The sequence below is a fragment of the Pantherophis guttatus genome, chromosome 1 (genome assembly GCF_059756535.1).
Source record: "Pantherophis guttatus breed Tessera chromosome 1, ASM5975653v1, whole genome shotgun sequence".
Taxonomy (NCBI): domain Eukaryota; kingdom Metazoa; phylum Chordata; class Lepidosauria; order Squamata; family Colubridae; genus Pantherophis; species Pantherophis guttatus.
The window spans coordinates 45,578,999-45,596,065 of NC_142063.1; the positions used below are offsets into that span (position 1 = coordinate 45,578,999).

General features: G+C 41.5%; 2 protein-coding genes across 3 annotated transcripts in view; both read left to right on the forward strand.

Annotated features, from left to right (window-relative positions):
- The window catches only part of ITPK1 (inositol-tetrakisphosphate 1-kinase), a 137,172-nt gene that overhangs the window by 22,735 nt on the left and 97,370 nt on the right, over nucleotides 1–17,067 (forward strand). The window contains exon 2 of one of the 2 annotated variants that reach the window (XM_087872792.1): nucleotides 7,803–7,827. The exons of the other annotated variant lie outside the window; for it this stretch is intronic. Coding sequence (XP_087728918.1) covers nucleotides 7,803–7,827 — 25 coding nt within the window. The remainder of the gene's footprint in view (nucleotides 1–7,802; nucleotides 7,828–17,067) is intronic. 2 annotated transcript variants of the gene reach the window in all.
- Nucleotides 9,991–12,279, forward strand: LOC148116403 (uncharacterized). The gene has a single exon (XM_087872787.1). It carries the CDS (start codon nucleotides 10,543–10,545, stop codon nucleotides 12,277–12,279), a length of 1,737 nt encoding a protein of 578 aa, XP_087728913.1. The 5' UTR covers nucleotides 9,991–10,542.

Sequence of the window (17,067 nt, forward strand, 5' to 3'; positions counted from 1 at the left end):
AAATCCGATTTAAATCAACAAAATCCGATTTAAATTAAAAAATCTGATTTTTTGATTTTTTTAAAAACAATCATTGATTTTTATCCACCCTGCTTTGGGGGTTCTTTTCCTGCTTCTACCAGGCACTGCATTCACTACATATTAAGACTTTTAAGTCGAAATTAATTTCTTTCCATTATCATCTACTGTGGCAATAAAAAGGAGACTAGAAATTTCTACTTTGGTTTTAAATGGTTACGTATATTACAATGTGATATTCAGATTAAAACTTTGGTGAATTTTAACTACAATTAAATGAAATAATTTTCTAAACTTTGATTTGAATTTGACTTCCAGTGAAAATTACATTTAAGTTTATTTATTCTATGGTGTTAACATTGCAGGTGCTTTAGAGGGGAAGAGTGATATATGTAAAATGTGTGACTTGATGCAGATAATTTTTATGAAAAAAATTATCATATACCATTGTGCTTAAATAGGATTAATCTGCTGGATGGTAGCACTTTAGTTTGTGATTTTTTTTCCCTATGTGTGTTCTTCATTGGATTTCCAAGAATGCTTTCTCTCCCTCCCCCCCTTTTCCCTGTCTATTAAGGTTAAAATATTTATAATGAATTTAATTATCTAGCAGTTGAATCGATATAATCTTTGCCCAAAACATCATTCCTGAAGGTCAATATTAGTACTAAAGTAAGTTGGGATGTTGTAATACTTCTAATGCTACAGGCTACTGTTTCATAAAATCATAAACCTTGGCCCTCAAGTATTTAGAAAAAATAGAGACTGCTCAGGGCTGAGTCAAGGCCCACTAATGCCCTAAGCACAGCTCAATAGAGGTGCCTCTTGACAGAAGCAAAATGCTGACACCAAGAGACAGAAACAAATCCAATGACATTTTTAAATCAAACTTTTAAACTGTTGTCACTGAACATATAAACCCCCCTCCCATTTTTTAAAACAACAAGAACTTGTCTTTCAACTGAACATAGCAGTTAAGGACAATTATAAAAAAACAAAGTTGAGTGTAGCAGTGAAAGAGTTAGGGACATGATAGATAGGGGGACAGACTTAGTGGTGCCTTTCCTCGTTTGGAGCTCTAAGCATGTGCTTATTTTGCTTAATGGTTAATCCAGGGCTGAGACTACTCAATGAAACAAACAATCCTCTCCCTAAGTTTTCATCATTAATGGCATGAGAATTCATATATTTGGCAAATTAGAAAATGATGGTTGCATTTATGTATGCCTTACCATATTTTCTATTTTTAAAGAACTTTAAAAATGATTTTACTCATATCATAATAGGAAAATCTTGTAATACAAACCTGTTGGGCAAGAATTATATTCCCTAGAAACCCCATAAATACTAAGGGGCTAAGAATGAACGGACTTTAGTCTGGTAAAAACCTATATTAGTCAACATTGTATTTATAATTTGTACTTTTTTTCTGAGTTTGTACAATATTACAGTTACATTTAGTACAGCATAGTACATGTAGATTGAGAAGACCTGTTGAAAATTCAAATTGCTGAAATTTGGTACTGATGTTGGTACCTGTATTGTCACTTTCTTGCTTTTAGTGAATCAGTTTTCAGTAATTGATCCATTCTTGCAAACTAGATGGCTGTGAGGCCATGTGGGAAGGCAGGATATGAAGCTGCTGACAGGCTCTGGCCCATGAGTATGAGGAAGCTATGGCAGGCCATCTTGGACCTCTATAGACAACACTTTTAAGAATCACTGACTTAGACTACAGTGATTAAGTAGTCTTAGTCTACAGTAGACTAAGACTACTTAAGACAAATTCTGCATAGTCTTACATAATCACAGAAATTTGGATCATATTTTTACTATATTGAGGAAGGGCTGCTTCACAATTCACATGGCTTTCTAGCTCTCATTTAACTGAATATTAGATTAATAAGTTAATCACGAGTTAACATAGTCGGGCTTTCAAGACTAATTTATGAATAATCATCCTGAAATGTTTCTCTTCTATTAAGTTACATGGGCAAAGTATAATTGCTGAATTTTCTTCTCAAAACATACCTGTTCCAAAAGGAAAAAGAAACCAAAAACTTGAATATATTGTTTTGGTTCAGTCAACCATATCATATTTTAAAAGTAATTTGATAAATATGGTACAAGAACCAGATTCATACAAAATGTGAAACCAAAACCAAACAAAACATAATGTGACTTTTTTTTTTTTTTTGCTTTAATTTATATGCCGCCCTTCTCCGGAGACTCAGGGCAGCTTACAATGCGTTAAGCAATAGCCTTCATTCTTTTGTATATTTATACAAAGTCAGCTTATTGCCCCCACAAACTGGGTCCTCATTTTACCTACCTTAGAAAGGATGGAAGGCTGAGTCAACCTTGAGCCTGGGGAGATTCGAACTTACAGTAATTGCGGACTTGATGATATATGAGTGGGCTTTCTGGATTTAACTAACAGAATTTTAGTTAATAGCTCTACTTTTTTCCTGAAGTCCAAATACTGTTGTGATATTTCTTTCTGTAATGTTCATTTGGTAGGCATGCCCAGGATGCTTATCCAAATGATAGTTAATTTGCAGTAAATGACATTTAAAACTTTTAAAGGGAGACAAACACATTTCTGCTAAATTACCCTATTTATGGCAAAGATAAGGACTCTTAAGTTATGCACTACTCTTATTTGCTATTTTTACAGAGTACCTTGAACCATATTAAACTAATTGCTATGTAATTCCTTACAATTAATGTAAATTTTCCACTGAGGCACACTATCATCTTTGTATCTAAACAGTGGCCCCCATCATTTCCCTTCTGATTTTTTTTAGTTTACCATAGTCATTTGATCTATTAACACATTAGCATGTGGTATCTGTAGTACAATGAATCACCTTGGAAACTCTGTGGCTGCTTCTATACAATTCTGTCCATACTTAAGCTTGACTTATATCACACTGAGTAATAGCCCTGAATAATCACCTATTCCTAATTCCATGTTGCCATATAAAAAAGTAACAATCTTGATGCAGATCCTTACTAATTTTTATGTAGGTGCATGGCAAAATTATAAATTACTGGACTCACCAACACGTTATGCTGACCAGCATGATAATAGTTGTAATACAGCACATTTGGAAGAAGATAATTTCTTGTCATTTAACTAACATAATGCTATCAGTAATTTCTCTTCATGTTTGTTTATTCAATTTATAATCCACTTTTACATTTATAAGTATGTTTAAATAATTTAAAACTTTTTTTTCAATCTAAGAAGTTCATTCATATATCAGAGGACCAGCAGAAGCATTCTTAGACTTTACTTAGATGTTCTTAGACACTTTGATGCTTGGAAATATAAATTGAGATTAAAGAAAGTTTCCAGGTAGAAAGGAGATGCCTTGTTATGTTCTTTTGTAAATAGTTTATTTATTATACACACAAGCAATTGATTATAATACTTTGTAAGCTGCCTTGGGTCAGTTGGTAAGTGGGTGATCTTAAAAATTAAAGGATTATTGTGTGTAATATGGACAGCTGTATAAGTAGCATAAATAAAAACATTAACTCATTCCAGTTCAGAATACTCTTCCTGTGTGCTGATATAACAACCAGTATAGTGCTCATCAGCATATTGAATATTTGTAGCTAGATAATCTTAGTATATAGTATGTTTTGCAAAGTTTGCTAACTGGTCTTCAAGGATTTCAAATAGAATTTCAACACTTTTCCTCTACAAGTTTCCTTTCAATATCTCTCATGAAATGCATACTGTTACACCTATTCACCAAAAAAGAAAAAATACAAAAACATTTGAAAATTTTGATTCAGAGAGTTTATATGAACATATTAATACTGTAGATGTATAAATTAATCATAAACAATAATCCTTGTAATATAAATGTATTCTCAAATACATCATTAGGTTGTTCAGGACAAACTTTTCCTAATTTACCTTCTGCTCAAATAGAAATTTAGTCTTTTGTTTTTACATATAAATTAGATTTATATGTAAATTTCCATTGGAATCTTGTTATTTTATTTTCTAAAACTCCTGTAGCCATTGCTGTTTGAATAGTCTGTATTCAATAATGTATAGTGCAGTTGCTTTGTTTACAGTCTGTTCATACAAATGCATCAAACAAAAACCAAGAAAATCATATTACATTTGTATAGTATATGAACTTGCTCTCTATATTTTATAACCCCTTGTTTATAGTTTTCAATTTATTTATTGATTTATCAATCAATCAGTCACATTTATATGGCTGCCCATCTCAGAGAAATAAGTCTGAGCAATATATTATATGAGGTCAGTTAATTGTCATTAACTCAATAAGCAATGATTACACAAACCATTAACACAGTATATAAATCCAGTCATAGAATTAATAATTTCTCTGTATCATAACAGACATGATTTATTTTGACTTGCAAAGTAAATCCTATTTTAATTTTCATATAATCTTAATTTGTATGAATTAGCAAGCAAGATTTTAGCAGCTGTTATGTATGCAGAATAAACTATTTTGATGGCCATGCTCAGCCCCACGTTTCCTTGACTGCTAGCCAGGGAGTAGTTTAAATCCTGAAATATTTTTAGAGAAAATTTGAGAGGCATGTCTTATTTTAACCTCAAACATTTAGTTTGATTTGCTTTTCATTGTTAAAGGGTGTGATACCACAATGTCTTTATTGAAAGCTCTCTGAGACCTTTAGAAAGAAAGTTATATATGCCTATAAGTGTGGGAAGGGATTTTAAGACTAAAAGATAGTCAAGCAATTGTACATCAATCATTTCACTGTCCAGAAGATCATCCTTAAGAGAAGTTTTCAGATAACCACTAACTTGCTTCTGCCAGGCCTCAGACAGCAAGATGCCAAAAAAGTTTCTAAGAACCACAAAGTTTCATCAGGTGATCTAGTAGTTGTTCTCTTACCATTGTTTATGTCGCAATACATGAACTTACCATTAGAAAAAAGCTGCACAAATTATATTTACATGGGTCCCAGAAAGAAATGATGTATGCTAATTCTTGTTGAATAAATCACTGCAAGCTCAATTTTTCATTTTTTCAGTTATATCACTTTTATCCTTATGTACTGTTTGAATGAAAATAAAATATTCCATATATCTTAAAAAAGAAAAAAAACCCTGTACATTGCATGAACCTACTCTTTCACATGTTTGTATGCTGAGTTTATTAAATTCTGGAATGTTCTTAGGAAAATAGGAATCCTTCTTATTGTCCTCATGTTAAACCTAAACACAATACAGGAAACCACAGTCTAAACATGGTGAAAGAGACTGGCTGCAGGTTGGCAGTAGAGTGGGATAACCATGTAAATTTTTTCCTTATGTTGAAAGGAGCTGAATTGAAAGATTCTGAGTTTGAAAAATTCTGTGCATTTCTGTAACAAAGTTTTGTGGCTAAAATTAATGCCATTCAGATTTGAAGTTCAGTATTATGCAGTGACTTAATTCTGATTGTTTCCTAAAAAATTCTTGTTACCTGTTTATACGCTTTTCATTTCTTTCGTTTTATTGGTGTAATCCTTTTTATTGTAAACCTTTTAGATTAGCCCCATGGCAAGATAGGCAGCAAATAAATTTAACAAAGAAATAAGAATAAAACCGATAGGTTTAGGAAGTAATAAACTATTTAGCGTCTAAATATATTGTATCATAGTATTGTTGTGATTTTTACAGGTTGTGCGGCTAGATAAACCTTATAAAGAAATGAATAAAATTTCCCAAAGTTCATGACTTTTTATTTCTTCTAAGAGATTCCTTAGAATCTCTTAATATGCCTTGCTGACTTTATATTGTCAAAGCCCCTTTAATATGTTGGTTAAATGAATTTGGAGTCAATAAATACAAGAATGACCACTTTAGGACTAGTTTTCTAAAAAAAATAACATTTTAATTTCATTTGCTGGAGAACTGAAATGCTTCAGTGTATTAATAAAATTGTAGAATACTGCCACGTAGATTATGTACGAACCTCTTAAAGATATTACTGGCTCTGTGCCTGTGTGTATTGCCACCGTAAATATTTTTAACTGTTAACCCTGTTGACAGCGGAAAAAAAATAAAAGAAACTAAGTAATCATCTAGTTCAAAACATCCCACTACCAAAAGCAATGGATGATTAGTTATTTAGATTCCTCTGTTTTTTTTCATCTCTCATTTATCATGAATCGGAGCTCTTTTTTGGCATTGTTTAGGTAACAAGCTCTAATAGTACGAGAAAAATGGATTTTCCTTTTTAAATAGTCAAAACTTCAATCAACGAGATTATGGTTTAGACTTTATATCAAGTTATTTCTTCATTGTGAGACTTTTAAGTAATCTCATTCCTTTATAAAATTTGAAGGGACAACAGTTCAAGTTCTGGTTTTCAAAATTTATTATCTTTATTATAATCTCCCTTTCCTAACCTTCCCCCTACATGATGAAAAACTTCGAAATTAAATACTAAGAGGTGGGGGGGTCTTATCCAGTTTACACCAAGTCTTCAACAGGGTTTCTGCCTTGCTGACTTTGTACCGCCAAAGCCCTTTTAATCTAATCCAAGAAAGACTGCGAGTATCACAAGTTCAAGAGGAAAAGAATTTAGAATGCGCTTTGTTATGCATTAAAGAATCCTGATTAGGTTGAAGGTCAGATCATCTTTCACTATCAATCTTGACAAAAGTTACTACTCATAATATGTTCTTGTATATTAGAAATGCTTTGAATAAATATTTGGTCTAGAGCCGTGATGCCGAACCTATGGCACGCGTGCCATAAGTGGCACACAGAGCCTCCCTGCTGGCACGTGGGCTGTTGCCCCAGATCAGATCTCCATGGCATTTCTTTTGTGAGCTTCTGTTTCCCTGCAAATGATGAAACAGAAGCTCACAAAAGAAAAAGATATTACCTCTTGCCATGCTGCCGGTGTTGGGATGCCACGCTTCCCACCAGCCAGCTGGTCTTTGGGTCTCTGCTGCGCATGTGTGCATGTTCATGCATGCATGCATGCATGTTCACACATGCACACATTTATGCATGTCCGCACATGCACACTCGCATGTCCGCACATCCCACTGGCCAACTGGTCTTAGGGGCGGAACACATGTGGGGGTGGGGTGCATGCAAGGGGCCACGTGCAAATGTGTGTGGGGTGGGGCACATGCAGGGGCACGCGCACATTGCATTTTGGGGGTTCGGGCGCACATGCTTTGGGCACTTGATCCGGAAAAAGTTAGCCATCACCAGTATATAGTATATAATGTAGTGTAGTGTAGTATATAGTATAGTATAGTATAATGCAAAGTGTGGGGTGGGAGGTGGGGGGTGGTGTGGGGTGGGGTGGGGTGGGGTGGTGTGGTGTGTGGTGTGGTATGGTATGGTATAAAATATGCTAATTGTACTACCAAATTGTAGTTTAAACAGACCTTGACATTTAAAAAGGTTGTTTTGCTTTATGCTGATGCATTTATTATATTTTCTTTTGGAAATTGACATTGTAAAATGCTTGAACTGTAATTCTACTGAATTATAAAACCTTCTTCTAACCAAATATTTACTTTGCTCAAAACTAAATGCCATTAACTTTAATAGAACTTCTTCACAAATCAGTAAATAGTATAGAAATTAACCACAAACGTTTTAAATTATCAAAAGATTTCTTCTGCTGAATTAAAAGTTTAATCATTCAGGGGTAAAATCATCCCAAATACTGTTTTACTGATGTTAAACTTATAACTGGTTGTGTATTTCCCTAATATATATATATTTCTTTTTTCTCCTTTTGTTTCTCCAGGAAAAGAGGGATAGAAGTTATACAGGTGAGTGCATTATGTTTGATTTCTATTTTAATGGTTATGTGTATGCTTGTATGGCATCAATATCTTCTCATCTTATATATACGTATATAAAATAATTTGAGAACATCTAACACTAAAAGTTGACTAAAGGGAGTCCTTGATTTATGATCAGTCATTTAACAATTGTTCAGAGTTACAGTGGCCTTGGAAGGGGTGCTTTATGGCCTGTAAAGGACTTCTGCCCCTTGTAAAATGTTGCTCCCCTGCCCGCATTTTGGGCATAGCAACTGGCTCATGTTTATGACCAGTTGTAGCATCTCATGTTCATATGACCACAATTTCCAACTTTCCTGCTGGTTATAACCACATGATTTAGTACCAAATGTGGTACTAAATTGAGGATTATCTGTAGTTTATGAATTTTTATGAATAATAATTGCATATATGAGTAACCCCAACATTATTGTATTTAAAGCTGTAGCTTTGCAAATGCAAGATAGACCTTTTCAAATCCCTGTAATTCTCTTAGTACATTATGTCTGTTTCCTTCTTTTCCTGCTTTCTTCTGTAATTCAGTAATGAAATCTGCAGTGTGATTGACTTCATGTTGTATTTATCAGTATTGCACAAATTAAAGACCAGAAGGAGAATTGGGTTTGTATGCTGTGTAGTAACCCTTCTATTTTTAATACAGGTAGTCCTTGAGCTACAAGCGATTGAAATTATGATAGCGCTGAACAACTGGCCCCCAGACTTCCAGCCATCTCTCTGCGGTCACATGGTCATGATTTGGGTACTTGGCAATCAATCTGTACTTACAACTGTTTGCAGCACCCCATGATCACATGGTCACTTCCCTGCTGGCTTCCCCAGAAAGTCAATGGGAAGCACGGTAGGGAAAATAGCAATTCACTGCAATAAATCACGATGCCAGCCACTCATGTACTCTTACCATGTCTCCCTCATACCCCCATGCACCCTTTCCAACTCACATTTCACCCTTATGCACCCTCATATACCCTCCCTGAATCATGCTTCTCATGCAACCTCGTGCAACCTTTCTGACCCCACCATGCCTTTCACACACCATCTTACACTTGTCTAGACTCATGTAGTGCCTCTGGGGCACCCTCACACAACTTCCCCAACCTGTACTTCTTACATAGCACAGTGCAATCTCCAGACCTTCATTGTACCTCTAGTATATTCCTTCACTTCCTCGCACACCCATCCTGACTTATGCCTCTCACACATTCTCCCTGACCCTCCCCTCCAACTTATACTTTCCCTGTCTCTCTGTGCTCATGACATACCAACCATTTACACACCTTCCTCACCCTCACTGTGCCTTCCTTGCTTTCCAATTGCATCATTTAGCAATGAAAATTCCTGTCCCAATTGCCATCATAATCAAGGACTACCTATATACTTCCCAAATCCATTCAAAGTCTTTAAGGAGATACTCCTAGCAAAAAAATAGTACAAAGTGAAATAGTGACCACACATTCTCCATTGAGAGTGGAGACAGCAGCCAGCGTGGGTAGTGCCCATCCAATCAGCTTGAAGGACTGAGTCTGCCAATTATTCCTAGTCCCGCCCTTGTTGCCGGGCAGACCAGCTTTTGACTCAGTCCTTCAGCGCTGGCTGGTGTGTGGGACTTCTCTCTAGTTTAAACTCCTTTTCGTCTCTTTAGTGTGGTTTTCTCTCGGATTTTTTTGACTTGGACTGTTTGACTGTGCTTTAGTATTCCGATTTGGACATTGATTGCTTTCTCCGGCTGACTTGGACCGTCCTGACGTCGAATTTGTGAGTTGCCATAGACCTCCGTTAACGCCGGTCTCCCCTAGCTTGCCAGGGGCGTGGGGATTCCTTGCCCTCGTTTCTACCAAGGGAGGGCCTTTGGTCGTGAGATCTTCGAGGGACATTCTTCCCTGCGGTTTTTTCCACTCTCCCTCTCAGTTTGGCCGCCCTCGCCCTCTTCTCTCTCGGCAGTTTTGGCGGGCGTTTCTAGCGGCCGCCATTTTGGACGCTGATTTCCCGCCGTTGGGGAGAGCGATTTACAGCGGCCTGCAATTTCGCTAGTAATTCGGCCGGCTGAGGCATTTTCCATCCAAAACGCCTCTCTTGCGGCCGCTCTCTAATTGAATTGAAGCGTGGCGGGCTGAGCGGTTCTCCTGAGGAGCTTCGCGCCCCCGCCCTGCTCTACTGTGGCCTGCAGCTGCGGCCTCTTTTAAAGCGCCTCGTACTAGATCTAACGCTAGCGGCTTGCTGGCGGCAGAGGAGCTTCGCGCCCCCCCCTCCCTCCTTCAACGCTGCAAGATCCGAGACAGGAGGAATTGCTACTGTGCCAGTGGGGCTTCACGCCCCCTCCCTCTGTTGAAGCTATTTGGTCTGGCCTCTGTCTATCATTAATGTCAGTGGAGCTTTGCGCCCCCACACTTGTTCTCGCTTTACAACGGTCACATGACTGTGACCTAGATTGCCTTACTGTTTGTTTGATTAATTGATTGCCTCCCCCCTCAGCACGTGCAAAAAAGCCTTCTCACCACGCCTTTTCAGTTTGAGGAGTTGGTACGCTCCCTTCTTAATTGGTTTGGCCTTTAGTTTATAATTATTCTGTTACAGTCTATTCAAAGCTACCTCACGTGGAGTTTCTCTCGCTCCCCCTTATCTGTTCTGAGTCCGTCCATTGAGGCCCAGTCTAGTGTGTGAGGCTTTTATATTTATCTTGGCACCATGCCTAAGGCCCTTGCAAAGTCTAAGCACGGCCGGAAGGCCAGTGCACGTGAAGTTGGCCAATCAGACTCCATGTCTGTTACCCAGCAATCTGTCATGGAAGATTCCAGGTCTCGTTCCAGGTCTTCTCAACCCTCACGTTCTCATCACAAATCTTCCTCTCGGGACTTGGCATCCTCCTCTTCCAAAGCGGAGAAACGTAGAGACAAAGTTTTGACCAGATTATGCGATAAGGCAAGCGCTCAATTAGCTCCCTCCACTCCTCAACCACCTGACCCTTCTGTTTCTTCCCCGGCCGCTGTGCACCACTCACCTACTCCTGATCAGCTATCGTTGCAGGATTGTCCAGTAACCATTTCCGACGACAATTTGTGGGGTCCTGGCTCAGTTTCTCATCAATTGGCCCCTGATCCAGCACCAGTACAGGGGGATCCTCCTTCTGATCCTGTACCGACCCGCTCTTTGGACTCTATCGTGCCTCCAGATCAACTTCAGCAAATGATCGAGTTGGCGGTTCAAAGGTCTTTGGCTGTCCGTTCGGGTTACTCTAGTCGACATGGATCGGTGAGAGAGGTTTCTCCTTATTCAGCGGGCCGCAACGATGAAGGATGCTCTCATTCAGTTCGATCCGCCTCCCCTACTTCTTCTCACTACAGTCATCCTTCTGCCTTAATTGATGAGGAAGCTCCTGATTCTGACCTATCGGAGGATGAGAACCTTCCCCCTGACCAGCCGGCTTTCACAGGTCTCTTTCCTCAAGCCTTATTCAAATCATTACTCTTCAAAGCTGTTAATACGGCCCGTTTATCCTCTCCAAATGCTGATCCGGCTCCACCTTCATCTTCCTCGGGATCTTTGGACCCAATGTTTGCAGAACCAGCTAGACCCATAACATCCGTTCCTACACCTCCCCTCTTTCTGGATGTGGTGAAACGACAGTGGGAGTCCCCTGCCTCTGCTCCCCTCCCTTCCTCAAATGACAAAAGGAACTTTCAGGTATCCTCGGATCTGGAGGCTCTTCTTCAACTTCCTTCTGTGGATGCTCCAGTCGCAGCTCTTCTTCCTAACTCTAATGTTCCGGGCGATCCTGATGAGGGTCTTCGGCCTGATGAACGCAGATCAGATCAGGTTCTTCAAAAGGCCTTTCAGAGCTCTTCCTGGGCGATTAAAGCAACCACTACGGCTTCCTTCTTCAATCGAACTTTGCTCTGGTTACGTCAGTTGCAAGAAAAGCTAACCCCCGGAGATGCTCGTATCAGACAAGACCTGAATAAGATTGTGGCTGCCGTCCAATTTTCAGCCGACTCTACTCTAAATGCTGCGAAGTTCTCTGCAAAGTCCTTGGCTTCGGCGGTCACAGCTCGTCGTTTACTGTATCTCCGTCACTGGCAGGCGGATGCCAGGTACAAGTGGCGATTGGCTTCAGTTCCCTTCAAGGGCACGAAGCTTTTCGGGGACGCTTTAGATCCTTTCCTCACAGAAACCAGGGACAAAAAGAAGGTGTTAGCAGCTGTTTTCCGGAGAGGACCGCCCCGTTTCTTGCCTTACCCTCCTCGTTCCTTTTCCCGAGGTGCGGATGGGGGATCTTCCTCCTTTTCTTCCTTTCCCTCATTCAGGAGAGATGGGTCTTTCAGCAGACAGCGGGGTTCTTCTGATAGGTCATTCAGAGGGCGTCCCTTTAACCTCAGACGGCCCTTTCGAGGGGGAGGAGGTCGTTTCGCCCGCCGCCGTCGCTGATTGCCCCTTCGACCCTCCCATTGGCGGTAGATTGGGTCTCTTTGCTGCTGTTTGGGAGGAATCCACCTCGGACAAGTGGGTCCACGCCACATTAAAATCTGGGTTGGCCATTGAATTCGTTGCCCCCCCTCCTCGCTCCTTTGTCTGCTGTCCGCTTTCTCGTAATCCCGTTAGGAGGTCCCTTATGGATTCATCGGTTCAGCACCTCCTGGCTATCAGGGCAATTCAACCTGTGCCTCCCGGTCAGGAGGGTTTGGGATTCTACTCGAGAGTGTTTCTTGTTCCTAAGTCTTCGGGGGGGTGGCGTCCTATCCTGGACCTCAAACGTTTAAATAGATATGTTGTGTACCGAAGGTTTAAAATGCAGTCATTGAAGTCTATTCTCGACGGTGTTCGGCGAGGTGATCTCCTCTCTTCTATTGACCTTACTGAGGCCTACCTTCATATTCCTATCCTCCCGTCTCATAGACGGTTTTTGAGGTTTTGTTATAACGGAGCTCACTACCAGTATAGGGCCCTCCCATTTGGCCTTTCTTCTGCCCCTCGCACCTTTACGAAGGTGCTGGCTGCTTTGGCGGCTCGGCTCCGACTTCGTTCAGTCCGCCTCTTGTGTTATTTAGATGATATCCTGCTATTGTCCCCTTCTTTGCATCAGGCTACCATAGATATTCGCCTGACGGTTGAGACGCTAGCAGCTCACGGCTTCTCCGTGAATTTGGAGAAGAGTCATCTCTTCCCCTCCACTAGATTAGTTCACTTGGGTGCCCTGATTGACACTCTCCAAGGCAAAGTCTTTCTTTCTCCCGATAGGCAGACTAGTCTGAGAAGGTTAGTTTCCCAGGTTGAAGGGAGTCGGGTTGTTTCCCCCTATGTCCTGTCTCAGCTCTTAGGTAAGATGATATCTGCGATAGCTATTGTTCCCTGGGCTCAGCTTCATGCCAGGGAACTCCAATGGTTTCTCTTGCCCTTACAGAAGGCTGGCAGAGGCACCTCACTGAAGCCAATCCCTCTCCCTCCCGCGGTACGAAGATCCCTCCGGTGGTGGCACTCCCCCGCTCTCTCGGCGGGGTGCTTCTTCCTCGAACCCTCCAGGGTAGTGGTGACGACAGATGCCAGTCTCCTGGGCTGGGGAGCTCATTGCCAAGGTCATCTGGCTCAAGGGACTTGGACACCCTCGGAAGCTCGGCATCCCATCAATTGGCTGGAACTGAAGGCTGTCCTTCTTGCTCTAAAGTCATTCCGCCATCTGGTCTCCGGAGCCCACGTCCTTGTCCTCACGGACAACGTCGCCGCAAAGGCTCATTTAAACAAACTGGGAGGCACCAGATCGAAGTCTCTTCTGACCCTGGCTGTCGCGTTGGGCATCTGGGCGGAGCACCACCTGTGTTCCCTGCGGGCGGAGCACATCTCCGGGGTAGAGAATGTTCAAGCGGACTGGTTGAGTCGCTGGCGGATAGACAATGCGGAATGGCGTCTCCTCCCGCTCCTTTTCCAGGAACTGTCTCTTCGCTTCGGCCGTCCTGTGATCGACCTGTTCGCGACTCACGAGAACTCTCAACTTCCGCTGTTCTTCTCGCGATACCCTCATCCTCGAGCGGCCGGCGTCGACGCCCTTCGGACTCCTTGGCCGTCGGGCCTTCTCTACGCTTTTCCCCTGACGGCCCTCCTTCCCAGGGTCATCCGCAAGATTATCTCCGAGAGAGCGGAAGTGATACTTGTGGCTCCGCATTGGCCTCGGAGACCTTGGTTTGCGGACCTCGTGTCCCTATCGGTGACCCCATCGTGGCGCATTCCTCTCTCGGACAATATCCTCTCACAGGGCGCCCTACAGCACCCAGACCCGGCCTGGCTCAATCTAACCGCCTGGAGATTGAGCGGTGCTCTTTGAGGGAGGTCCAGGTTCCAGCAGACGTTGTGCATACCTTACTATCATCCCGACGTCCTTCTACGGAACGCATCTACTCTGCCACCTGGCGGAGTTTCTACACCTGGTGTAACCAAGTTGGTGTCATTCCTCTCCAACCGTCTATTATCCATATTCTGATGTTTTTGCAGAAGGGCCTTTCCCAGGGTCTCTCTCCTAACACTCTCCGCCGGCACGTTGCAGCTTTATCTTCAGTACTTACCTGTGGCTCATTGTCTTCTCTAGCCCAACACCCTTTGATCCGCCGTTTCCTTAGGGGAGCTAAGAACTTGTGTCCTCCTGCTCTGCATCGATACCCTACCTGGGACCTTCCTCTCGTCTTACAGTCTCTTACGGGCCCTCCATACGAGCCGCTTCGAACTACCAGTCTCAGACTTCTCACCTGCAAGGTTGCCTTCTTGGTGGCCATTACTTCGGCTCGTCGCATTTCTGAACTCGCCGCCTTGTCCACCCGTCCGGACCTTTGTGTTTTCCATGCAGACCGAGTGATACTCCGTTTGGATCCAACATTCGTGCCAAAGATTAACTCGGTTTTTCACCGGGCCCAGGAACTTGTCCTGCCTAATTTCTGTCCCCGGCCTTCTCACCCTCGGGAACGTCGTTGGCATGCCCTTGATGTCCGGCGGGCACTGCGGATCTACCTGAAGCGGACGGCCCCTTTCCGTCGCTCGGAGTCGCTCTTTGTCTCCTTCTTACCTACCTCTCAAGGCAGTAAGGTCTCGTCTTCAACCATTGGTCGATGGATTCGCCAGACTATTGCCACGGCCTATGATGTCAGAGCCCTTCCACGTCCTTCAGGATTGACAGCTCACTCCACCCGCAGCGCAGCTACGACAGCAGCTTGGGCAACGCAGGCGACTTTGCTGGAGATTTGTAGGGCGGCCACGTGGACTTCCCCTGGTCCTTTCATCCGACACTACAAACTCGACCAGTTTGCATCAGCCGAAGCGTCATTTGGTCGCCGAGTTCTGCAGAGAGTGATTGCCGGAGAGGATAATGTGGTCCAGCGTGATCCCCCCCTAACATCGGGACAGTGAACTTGGGTATGTCCCACGCTGGCTGCTGTCTCCACTCTCAATGGAGAAGGATCGTTGGTTCTTACCTGATACGTTCCTTCTCGTTGAGTGGAGACAGCAGCCAGACCCTCCCCTTTTTTCTTCTTCGTGCTGGACTTGTCATGCTTTCTGTCTTTTCGGCCTTTGGCTTCCCCTTTGTCCCACACACCGAGTCTGTCTTCCAGTCTTCGCCAAAAGCTGGTCTGCCCGGCAACAAGGGCGGGACTAGGAATAATTGGCAGACTCAGTCCTTCAAGCTGATTGGATGGGCACTACCCACGCTGGCTGCTGTCTCCACTCAACGAGAAGGAACGTATCAGGTAAGAACCAACGATCCATTCATTCTAATATAAATATCTTCAAACATAAATATTCGGTGCCTCAAGGATCATTGTTCTTAGTAAGAGATATCTTGTGACATATGCATTAATTAAAAACGTGTGTATCTTCCTGAAGCTGACCAATGGTAAGATAGTGTCTGTGATGAAATTTTCTAGATCCATATCTAATACAGAATAACAAAATTGAAAGAGACCTTCTAGTCCAACCCTCTGCTCAATCAAGAATCCCTATTCCATTCTGGACAAATGGCCATCCAACCACTTCTTAAACCTGCAGTGATGAAGCACCCACACCCTTTCTAGAAGTTGCCTGATTTGATGTAGGAAGTAAAATATGGCTGATCTGCATAGTGAACTAGTCCATTGAAATAGCTTGCAGGTAGAATAATGCATGCTTTTATATATTGTTTTTTTTTTGTTTAGAGCAACCTCCTGTCACACATATGTGTTAGGTTGCTGGATGGAAATGCTAGGAATTGTAGTCCACTATATCTTGAGGGTACCAAATTGAGGAAGATCGAATTAAAGAATTTAAAACAGTATTCATATAATGAAGATTCAGGAATATCTCAGCTTTAAAGTGCTTGCCCTAACCTAGATTACTATTGTAAGCAAATCAACCTTTGTGATTGTTGTGTGTGAATTAAGGAGGGGATGTTAAAGGACCTGTAACACTGTATTTTGTGCATGGGGGAAATACAATCGCTTTTAATTTTTTTAATTTAAAATGTTGGTATAGTCATTCTTGATCTAAACAAGGACTAAAGTTCCACACTGGAGGTAGCTCTGGATTGATGGCAGACTCCATCATTTTCTGGTCTCCACCCAATCATCTTTTATTATCATACTGATGTATTCTCATTTTTTTTTTCATTATTTCATTGTTCTATTATTTTACTTCTGTTTTGTTTACACTCTTTTAATTTCATATTTTTTATTGTAAGCCATCTATGATAACCTCATGGTGAAAAATGTGGCAAATAAATGTAACAAAAATACATAAATAAAGTATATAAATGATGCAATTCCAAAATGTTTATGGTCAGAGTTGCTGATCTGATGACCTTGATGCATATAAATAATAGTTACAATCAGATTAGAAGTATGCAGCCACCCAAGAACATTAAAGATATAACCATTTGTCTGAAGTGGTGTAGGGTTTCCTGTCTAAGCAGGGAGTTGGACTAGATCATCTCCAAGGTCCCTTCCAACTCCGTTATTATATTATATTAAAGAGGTAGAAAACCTATTGTAAGAAAATGATCAAAATGTGGTACAGTACACATTCCAAGAAATGAAAATGTGATGAAACATATTGAAAGCAAATTTCATTTCTAGACAAAATAATTTAGTGTGATTTTACATCTATAAATTTAATCATTCTGGATGGGTAGTTGATCATTTAATATTGTTAGTAGCTGCTCCTTCATAATACAGGTCAAAACTTATTAATGGCAGTTATTCATAT